The sequence below is a fragment of the Stegastes partitus genome, unplaced genomic scaffold, assembly GCF_000690725.1.
Source record: "Stegastes partitus isolate 25-593 unplaced genomic scaffold, Stegastes_partitus-1.0.2 Scaffold0, whole genome shotgun sequence".
Taxonomy (NCBI): domain Eukaryota; kingdom Metazoa; phylum Chordata; class Actinopteri; family Pomacentridae; genus Stegastes; species Stegastes partitus.
Genome location: NW_007577731.1, coordinates 1,360,298 through 1,370,310, shown reverse-complemented (window position 1 = coordinate 1,370,310; position 10,013 = coordinate 1,360,298). Strand labels below are relative to the sequence as shown.

Below are 10,013 nucleotides of genomic sequence, written 5' to 3'. Positions count from 1 at the left end.
GCCCTGTGATAGACTGGTTACCTGTCCAGGTGAACCTGCCTTCACCCTGAGTCAGCTGGGATAGACTCCAGCCCCCCATGACCCTAGTGAGGATTAAGGTGTAGAGATGATGGATGGATGTTTGTAGCCGGCGAGTCAACATAAATAAAGTTTAGAAAAGAACTCATTAAATATGTTAGATTCTAGATTTGTGGTAGGAAATGAGAACATGTTGGTATCTAGTAGTTAAAACAAAGCTGGAACATGTTTCCGTTGATTTTTCTTCATGTTGTACTTCCAGTGATGCAACTATCGATCATCTGCAGCTCCTCGTCTCCTGTGTTGTCATCACTAATAACACATTAAACAAGGTCGGCCCTAACCCTAACACGACTGAGCCAAAGTGATGACATCTGATGACTCAAACTTGCCCTGAAGCTAATTCATTTGCACACTGGACAAAAGTTATTTTTAAAAGCTGTGCAGAAAGTCTGAAAACTGTATTAACTATCAAACTGGTGAACGTTCGTGAAGCTGCAGCTCTACTGGGGGCCGACGTGGACTCTCTGGTGTGTGTGTTTGCTGTAGCTCCTTAAAGAGAGACTTTATAACTGCTTCTGTTCTCGGATGTTTCTGGGAGTCGGCTTCCACGCTTCGAGTGCGGCGGTTGGGCCTGAACGGCAGCTCGGCATAGAGGCTCCTTTCATTCAGTGCACGACTTTTTCCTGGCCTGCTGTGAGTGGCGAGGACTCAGTCTGTCGGCGACGGCCTCTCCTCCTCATTGTGGAGTTCCAAACCTGAAAAACTTGTCACAGAAAATTGCCTCTAGATGATTGGTTTTGATGTGCTTTTCTTTGAGATGCTGTTTTCATCACGGCATGTTAAAAATGTGTTTGTTTTTTTTCCTTCTTAGAGCTACAACTTCACCCACTTGTCAGCTGGAGATCTGCTCAGGGCGGAGCGAGCTAGAGACGGCTCCGAGTTCGGACAGCTCATCTCCAACTACATCAAAGAGGGCAAGATCGTCCCGGTGGAGATCACCATCAACTTACTGAAGAAGGTGTGTCATGAATGAAGGCTGTAGATCTGGTTTGTGTCTGAGACGAGTCAGATGCTTGATTCAAGTGTCTGAAGTTATTTTCAAGAATCACAGGCCATGAAAAAACCTTTACTGCCAATCACAAGGTTTAGTTTACAGGCTCTGTTTGAATAAAAGTTCAATATGATGTTTAATTCTTAAAACACAAATACTTCACAAAGCTAATATGTTTTGCTAGGAGCTGGTTCATCAGTCTACAGGGTGTTATTCAGTGATCATCTAACTGTGGCAGCTACTAGACAGCAGCACTGAACCACAGGAGGTTCCTCACACTGAGGACCAAGACGAAGTCATCCGTTTATTTATTTCCATCAAAAACTGAACATTTCACGTCCACAGGTAGAACATCTGTGCGCTCCCTCACCTGTAGCTCATTCATACAACAAAACAACGTCACATAAGTCGAGGATCTTATCTTTACTCAATGAAATAACGTTTTTAAATTGCTTTATCAGCTAAACTTTATCTTAAATTTATATTTTTAATGTTAGATTTTACACTTAGCTTTTAACACAAGACATTTTTAACTGTATATGGCTCTCACACTAACCAATGCTGAAGGCATTTATTCATTAAATCCAGACTTTTCCATCCTTCTGATTAAGAAAACTTCATGTTTCCTCCCCTTTAATGTAATATAGAATTAAATGTTTGTGCTGATATTCAGACATAAACTAAAAAGAAAAAACATGACTTGAGGCTCTGGAGACTTGTGATCGACAAACAATCGAGTAAACATAGTAAAAAAAAGAAAAGAAAAATGCATTTTCTTATTCGAATTATAGAGTTTATCGGCAGCATTTACACTGAAGCAGTGTTGAAAATCTGTGTGTTCAATCTATTGCACGGATTTAGTTTTTTTGCAGACTTCTACCACCTTTAAACACATTCTGAGCAGCAAAACATAAAATCTTTCCTTCCGGTTTGTGTCTCGTCAGGCGATGGAGGAGACGATGCAGCAGGATGAGAAGAAGTTCCGTTTCCTCATCGACGGTTTCCCTCGCAACGAGGACAACCTTCAAGGGTGGAAGAGCGTCATGGACGGCAAAGCAGACGTCAAGTTTGTGCTTTTCTTCGACTGCGGCAATGAGGTGCGTCATGGAAACTCCCCTGGAGCTGTTTGTAGTCACGCGCTGTGCTGAGCCGATGTCCCGGCAGATATGTCACGCTGAGGAAACGAGCTCTTCTGTCCACAGGTCTGCATCGACAGATGTCTAGAAAGAGGGAAGAGCAGCGGACGCACAGATGACAACAGAGAGAGCCTGGAGAAAAGGTGCAGTCCTCCAGCACAGGCTACATACTGGACGTCAGAACGTACCAATACATACTTATTTATATACCAAAGTACAACAAGCACGTCTGATGAGAGTCCTCTGACCCATTTAACCGGCTGGTGGATACCTGCATGTGTGTTTTTGACCTAATTCATGTCTCCTTTAAGTCCCTTGTGTCATCTGACCCCAATAACCAGCCACACATTCCTTCAATGCAGAATCCAAACCTACCTGCAGTCTACGCGACCAATCATCGAGCTGTACGAGAAGGACGGCAAGGTGCGCACCGTGGACGCCTCTCGCTCCGTGGACGAGGTGAGCAGATGGCCTCGCCGGCTGAATGTCACGAATAGAAACTTTTATAGCAATCAGATGTAGTTTTACAACCAGAGGAGTCGCCCCCTGCTGGTTGCTAGAAAACGTGCAGGTTTCAATATTTTATGTAGATTTTTTTCCAATATAAACAAACAGGCACAAGGACACAAGGACCTGATGGAGTTTCAGAATATGTAAAAAAAAAAAACAACAGCCAAAGAGGGTTGTGGAGTTTAAAGCTGAGAGAAAAACAGCCCCTCGTCCAGAAGGTCCTGAATGAGAAACAAGCATCTCATTAAGCCACCTTCTAATTCAACAATAGGAATCTTTCTCTGAGGGCTTGTTTTTGATGGGGTGGAAGAGATTTTGTCTTGTCAGAGCAGCCCAGTATTGCTAAGAGGCCATCTGGCTGAATGGATGTTTGGTACTGTTGGGAGAACCAGTCAAATATGTCCGACCAGAACTTCCTGAACGCTGCCAGACCAGGTGTGATAGTGAACCTTCTGCGGCGCCACACTTGTCGCACTGGGTGGGAATTGTTTCAAGTGTTTTGGGCAGCTTTACTTTGGAATAATGCAGCCTATGGATGACTTTAAACTGGATTAATCTGTGTCTAGAACTGGTTGAGCAGGACTTTATGCAGGTCACCCCTCCTCCCAGAGTTCATTAGAAAACATGCAGGTTTAAGGAGCTTCCATGCTGGCTTTACTCTGTCTTTTAATTGCATTTTGAGTATTTCTGTTGCACCTGTGAGGGAAAAAGTGTTGTTTATGACTAAAGACAACAATCATGTTTAACTTGTTGAATTGAGGTGAACCAGTGACCAAGCTAACCTGTCGTTCTCTTGCAGGTGTTTGCGGAGGTGAAAGCCATCCTAGACAAAGAGGGCTGAGCTCCTCCGACTGCCAGCAACATTCATTTACTTTTTAGTTTCCTTTTTATCAACTGCAATTACACTATTATGAGTTTATATGTCCATTCATATGACTTTTTACGTTTGGTTACCTTTGATTTCTGTCTTTTTTTTTTTTTGTAATCTGCTTACACTGTTGGTGTGTTTGTGCGTGTACACTGCGTACCGGCGTGAATGAGAGCTGGAGATGCCCTGCAGCTGCTCGTAATCGACTAGTTCTGGTTCAGAAGAGCTCACGGTTCATCCCGGTCGGAGGCCATTGCGAGGCGATGCATGGTCGGCACTTGTTTGTCGAAGACACTTACAGTACTGGAAGTCTCTAAAAAACAAACTGTATTTATCACTTATGTCTTCTGTCATGAGAAGCAGCCATCATGCTTCAGACCAAATCGTTGTTTGACCTGAGGATTTAGTTTAGACTCCACCGAGCAGCCAAATAAAACCAATACAACATCTGTCTCATGTTTAGCACTACAGGGGCATGACCAGAGACTTTTAGTGCCATGTAGACGTTATCAGGTGTGTTTCTGTGATAGATGAGTATTTAAAATTTAAAAAAACCTCAGTGTGCTTCATCATGGCTATGACATGTGGGACTAGTCATAGTAGGAACAAAGGGGATGAACATGAAACACTTAAACTGTACTGTATCTGCTCGTATGAAGGACGATAAAGCTGAAAAAGGAAAAACGACCACTTTTATTTCTTTTGTTTTACATCAGAGTGTGTGTTTAATAGTTTTACCCCACGAGTGTAGAATTCTAGTCCAGTACTTTTTCGATATTTTGATCATTTTATGAAGTTTTACGAATATACAGAACCTCTGGTAGTTTCCATCCCACTTCCGCCAGCAGGGGGCGCCTGGCATCACGTTTTTTTTTTATGAGGTTTAACTCCAAGCAGTTTCTAAAACATCTTAAGCAAAGGATGAATAAATTAACACTGACAGAAGATCCATTTCCAGACAACAATATATCACATTTATACATATCAGTTAATTTTTTTAGAATGTAGTATTTGTTTTAGCATTTACTTATTCTTTAGATTTATGTACTTCAGCACATTTTTATGCTTTTTTTTTTTTTTTCATTTTGTTATGTCTCCAAGTCATTTTTTTTTCCAATGGAGGGTTTAGAGCAGTGGTTCTCAAACTGGGGGTCAGGACCCCCATGGGGGTCCCAAGATCATTTCAGGGGATCGCCAGATCATTATAGAAATAAATATAAAATAAAGCCTACATTTACCACATACATTAGTATTAGGGCTGTCACAATTAAAACTTCTTCCCACTGCTTTTTTGAACTTATTATGATTTGATTATGCAATATTTTTAAATGCTCTTTTTAAAATTATTTTGTTTTTATATATTTTCCCCTTTCATTTGTTTGAAATAAACCCAATTTGTTAATTAATTCAAAAGAAAGTTAACGTGTTAATGTAAAGAGATTAATCTCATTCATTTTTAACGCATGAACAATAAGCATATTACTCATGAGATATTAAAAATTGGCTCAAAAAGTTTGAGAACCACTGATTTAGAGCCTCATTGTGTAGCTGTTGAAACCATCTGAGCTCCTCCAAGGTTTGTTTTATCCAGAGGAACGGTTTAACTTTACACAAACCTGCATTTATATATTCTACATAACTCTACATAATACTTGACAGGCTCAGGAGACTCATTTAAAACAAAAAGAATGAACACAAGTGGCACAATACATGCTACATAATATACATTTTATTTTCATGTTTTCATATATATATTTCATATATATATAATCTGCAGTTACAAAGACATTTGCTGACATATTACTATTATTCCTGAGTGTTTTAGCTTGAGGCCTGGTGCGTCTGCATTTCAAGAGCTACACACAACAGATTAGAAGCTTCCAAAACAACAGTACCTGGACATGCATGACAACGGGGCCGAGTACCGGACAAAAGCAGTTCACAGCCACCGCGGCTGTCGTGTTGTCAAAAGTAAAACGCACCGATAGTTAGTCTGGGAACGTAGCCAATAGAAAAGTGTGAATGTAAGGCACTATCGTTACACTAGTTTGTATGAGTGCGCTATAATACGTACGGTTAAAAAAAAAAACAAAAAAAAAACGAGTTTAATGATCCCGTTGAGAAAACTGGATCATCGCAGCACCAAATGTAAGTGAATACGGCAAATTAAAAAATATAAATAAGAATATAACAAGTGCTGGGAATGGGGTTTAACAAACTGAACATTGTTTTTTTAAGTAGAAATATTTGAATGACAAGTATGAAAATATACGGATTACAGCATCATGAGTATGTGCAAAACAACCAACCTAGAAACGACTGGGGAAAGGAAATATGTACAACACGGAGCCATTTCTTACAACCTGTACCACGAGCTACGACACGGCGAAACGACAAGCCCCGGTGTGACTGACTGCTCGTAAGAAACAAAAACGTACTCAATATATTCTGCCAGCAGACGGCAATCTGAAAATATATATTATCTTATTTACAGGAACAGTCTTATGGAAAAAATAACACTGCATAAGACCACGTGACCGGGCAAACTCACGCCAACATCTGAAGCAAAAGTGTAACAGTGATCCTCGGGTGAAAAGGAGGACTGTCCTTCGACGCACACGTTCTGTCGAGCGATTGGCGAAACAGAGAAATACCGACTCAGATTCACATTCAAGATGTACATTCTGTTGTTAGACATTCACGACGAGAGCAGAATAAACTCCTACAGTCTTTGAAATACCAAAGAGTTAAGAAATGTGCATACAAATACATAAAGGGCAAATATAGAGAATATTTAGGTTTTCTGTTTGCGTTTAGGAAAATAAACACAAACTTTTGACAGCATGGTGGCCCGTGGAAAACAAACAAACAAACAACAACTGATAGGCGTGCCGCCGACTCAGCAGGAGCTCAGCAGGCCTGTGATCATGTTGCCGGGAGACCTGCGGTACTGAGCCTTGGTGTTGGTGACGGCGCCGTGCTTCTGCCGGAGATGGAGCCTCAGCTGACTCTTGTGTCTGAAGTGCAGGTCACATTTTTCACACTGAGAAAAGAAAACACACATCATTTAGAATCACTTCCACCCGCTCTGCCAGCAGCAGCTCATAGCTGCCCCGGATTAGCACTCAGGAATTATAACTATTGATAGGTGTATGGATCACCGCGGTGAAGGGATTACGCTCTTTTTAGCAGCCAGACACTGACTAGGAAGCTTACATGATAAGGCTTCTCCCCGGTATGAATGCGCATGTGACTCTTGAGCGTCTGAAGGTGGCGGAAGTGCGTGCCGCAGATCTCACAGGGGTACGGTTTCTCTCCCGTGTGTATTAACACGTGGGCGCGAAGATGGGCCACCTGGAGGGAGATAGGAAACACACGATTTGCATGAAGGCGACACTTTGAGAAGTGAAAGTTCTGCTGAAGACGAGACATTTCTGCTCTTCTCACCTGGACAAACCTGGAACCGCACGTCTCGCACTTGTATGGCTTCTCTCCAGAGTGGATTCGGGTGTGCGTCTTCAGATTGGCTGGTCGGTTAAACTGAGCACCGCAGATGTTGCAGTGGTATGGCTTCGCACCTGGACGGTTAGAGAGGCGACGAATAAATCAGACACATCCTAGAAGACTTGCTTGACAGTACTAAAAAGCCAACCAGGACTCCTGAGTCTTACCCGTGTGAACAGTCTTGTGGCTGGCCAGGTTGCCCTTGTAGCGGAACGCCGCCTGGCAGCAGTCACACTTGTATGGCTTGTCGCTGTGGACCTGGACCATGTGGTCTTTCAGGGAATCTTCTTCCGTGAACTTGGAGTCACACCCGTTGCAGAAATAAATGTTGTTTTCTGCAGAAAGAAGCAGAAAAAGGAAACGACGTTAACGTAATGCACCTCTGTGGCTTTATACGGGCCAACAGTCCGGCGCTGTGGAGTCCACTCACCACAGCTGGAGGAGGAATAGTCTGAGTGTAGCTTGGTGCTGTCGTCTCTGTTGTACGAGGCCGGAGAAAGATGACCCATTTCCATGCACCGGGGGCTGTCACAGCCGCAGGAGGAGCATCTGTGGTGGCTGCACCCATGAACAAGATCACAGAGTTACTATGAAGTCGGGTTTTTAACTTTACCCAATGAACAGCAACTGGTAGTTTGTTATTTGTTCTGACAGCCGGTTGTGGTTTACCTAATACTGCTGCAGCTGTCGCTGCTCTGAGATGAGGGCATGTCTTCTCTGTGCTCGTTGGCGCCCTCTTCTGGCTGGACCTCGCTCTGTCCGCCTGCCGCTCCGCTCCTGCAGGGGCTCAGCGTTGGAGAAGCGGATCCGACATCAGAGCCGCCTCCCTGGGCCTCCTTTCCGTTCTCATCGGGAGTTTGGTTCATGACGATGAACTTGTACTTCTTCCAGTTGCGGGCCTTGGCGTCTTTGGGGCACTCTGAGGGCTGTTTGAGGCTCATGCTTGCGTTTCTGCTGCTGCTGGACTCGGTGGGCGAGTTGGGCTGGCAGTCAGATCTGAGGGGGCTTTGGGGGCTACAGATGACACCTTTGCTGAAGCCAGGGGAAAGTCTCACGCAGCTGGTTTGCGGGTGCTGAACGCTGTCTTCCTCCATGGGGGCAGCGGGCCCCTGAAGGCTCCCGTGGGCTACCGCCGGTCGGATGATGGTGGGAGGGAAACTGGGGTACGATGGGACAGAGTGGGAGATGGACTCGCTGTGAGCCATGCTGGGGCTGGGTACCTGCGAGCATCGGATCTTATGAGCACCTTCGATCTTCCCAGCAGGGACGTGGAGGTCACCGTAGACGTGGTAGGAGCCGGAGGTGTTGATGCCCCTGAAGACGTTGGGGATGTAGCCCCTGCACTCCTGTCTGGGGGATGTGTTCAATGTGCGGTTGTTTCCCAGGTCTGGCTCTTTGTCTTCGACGGGCCTGAAGGCGGAGACGTCCTCGGCCAGGTGCAACGAGTTGTTCGGTACCTCTTCAGTCGGCACATCCAGACTCTGATGCCTGCGTAAACACACACAACTCCAAGTCAGACCCCTTCACTTTGTACCGTCACTGCAAAATCAGTCTTTTCACACTTTCTGTTTCCCTTTACCTGGACTTGATGAACCTGTGGCAGGTGTCGGCCACGTGTTCCATCTGGAGGTAAATGGCTGTGTTCAGGGTGGCCAAGACCAGGCTGTCGTTAAGGTTCAGGCAGGACGTGTACATGAAGTCCAGAAGGAGGGACAAACCCTTGGGGTCCACTTTGGGGTCTAAGCTGATGGCACTAAGGTTTGCGTTCTCGGGATCCATGAACACAGAATAAAAGAAGCCACTGTAGAGAAGCAGGAGAGATTGATGGTTATCGTCTATGTCGTATGAAATCTCACTATCCTGTGCAGCTGTTTCAGCATCATTTATCATCTGAATTAATTACTGTAAAGTCCTTAGGTGCATGAGGCTGAGCTAACGAGTCACGTGTCCTAACGGTGCGTACCTGCAGGCCACCAGGATGGCCTTGTGAGCGTGAAACTGCTGTCCGTCCACCTGTATGGTGACGTCGGTCAGGATGTTCCTGCTGCGGAGGCGGTTGAAGTTGAGCAGGACGTCGCCTGCATGGCGTGTGAACTGAATGCAGCCATCTGCAGTCGTGGCCATGCTGTCACAGTCTGTGCCGGGGCAGAAATAAATGTTGAGTGAAAAATACAATACGGTACGAGTTAGTAAAACATTGACTGTACAATACATGAAACTACTTCACAAATAAAACATAATACACACATAATTGTTTGATCTATTTAAAGTTATGTAACAAAATGACATACACGACAAGAAATGCAGCAATAGAAAGGTTATAAATTACTGAAAATGAAAATAAATCAGCTAAATGAGACTAGAATAGAAAAGTAAGAAGTAACAGTGGTAGGAAAATATTATAACGCTGTATAAATGAAATTTTGGCAGCCAATGACAACAAATATAACATATATATCATGCAAGAAATGTAAATGGAATTGCAGGTTATTTAATTTTATTATGTTTTTTATTAACAGCTGTGAACTAGTCGATATTCAAGGAACTTTATGTGTCGTGCCGGCTCACATTCACGTGTTTGTGGTACGAAATTAGTACTCAGGTCCCATTTTTTTGTGTTTTTTTTTTAAAGAAGAAGCCTCATAAATAATAAGTACAATAAAACAAGAGCAAAATACAGCAATAGGGCAGCAAAAAAGTATGTGTTTACCACTAAATGTGACGTGATGGTTCAGATATATTATACACACACACTTGTTATTACAACTTGTTCTATTTCATAACTCCTGACTCACTCCTCTACATAAAACAACACACTTTTTTTTCCCTGAAAACTTTTGAACCAAACAAGTGGCCAACAGGTGGCGCCATTGCAAAAGAGGAAAAAGTCAAAGGGAGGTTCAACCCAACACGCCTTAATAAC

The 10,013-nt window shown here is 43.7% G+C and overlaps 2 protein-coding genes across 2 annotated transcripts in view; one reads left to right on the top strand and one right to left on the bottom strand.

Annotated features, from left to right (window-relative positions):
- Nucleotides 1-4,273, top strand: part of cmpk (cytidylate kinase) — a 6,178-nt gene extending 1,905 nt beyond the window's left edge. Inside the window, exons 2-6 of the mRNA XM_008282393.1 lie at nucleotides 893-1,039; nucleotides 2,017-2,169; nucleotides 2,275-2,351; nucleotides 2,571-2,667; nucleotides 3,518-4,273. Of these exons, the coding sequence (XP_008280615.1) occupies nucleotides 893-1,039; nucleotides 2,017-2,169; nucleotides 2,275-2,351; nucleotides 2,571-2,667; nucleotides 3,518-3,559 (516 nt within the window). The 3' untranslated portion in view covers nucleotides 3,560-4,273. The remainder of the gene's footprint in view (nucleotides 1-892; nucleotides 1,040-2,016; nucleotides 2,170-2,274; nucleotides 2,352-2,570; nucleotides 2,668-3,517) is intronic.
- A 1,022-nt stretch (nucleotides 4,274-5,295) lies between these two features.
- bcl6ab (BCL6A transcription repressor b) overlaps nucleotides 5,296-10,013 on the bottom strand; it is a 29,947-nt gene continuing 25,229 nt past the window's right edge. The window contains exons 5-12 of the mRNA XM_008282275.1: nucleotides 9,054-9,225; nucleotides 8,670-8,891; nucleotides 7,760-8,578; nucleotides 7,521-7,648; nucleotides 7,258-7,425; nucleotides 7,034-7,164; nucleotides 6,803-6,940; nucleotides 5,296-6,629 (exon numbers count right to left, since the gene is read on the bottom strand). Of these exons, the coding sequence (XP_008280497.1) occupies nucleotides 6,486-6,629; nucleotides 6,803-6,940; nucleotides 7,034-7,164; nucleotides 7,258-7,425; nucleotides 7,521-7,648; nucleotides 7,760-8,578; nucleotides 8,670-8,891; nucleotides 9,054-9,225 (1,922 nt within the window). The 3' untranslated portion in view covers nucleotides 5,296-6,485. The remainder of the gene's footprint in view (nucleotides 6,630-6,802; nucleotides 6,941-7,033; nucleotides 7,165-7,257; nucleotides 7,426-7,520; nucleotides 7,649-7,759; nucleotides 8,579-8,669; nucleotides 8,892-9,053; nucleotides 9,226-10,013) is intronic.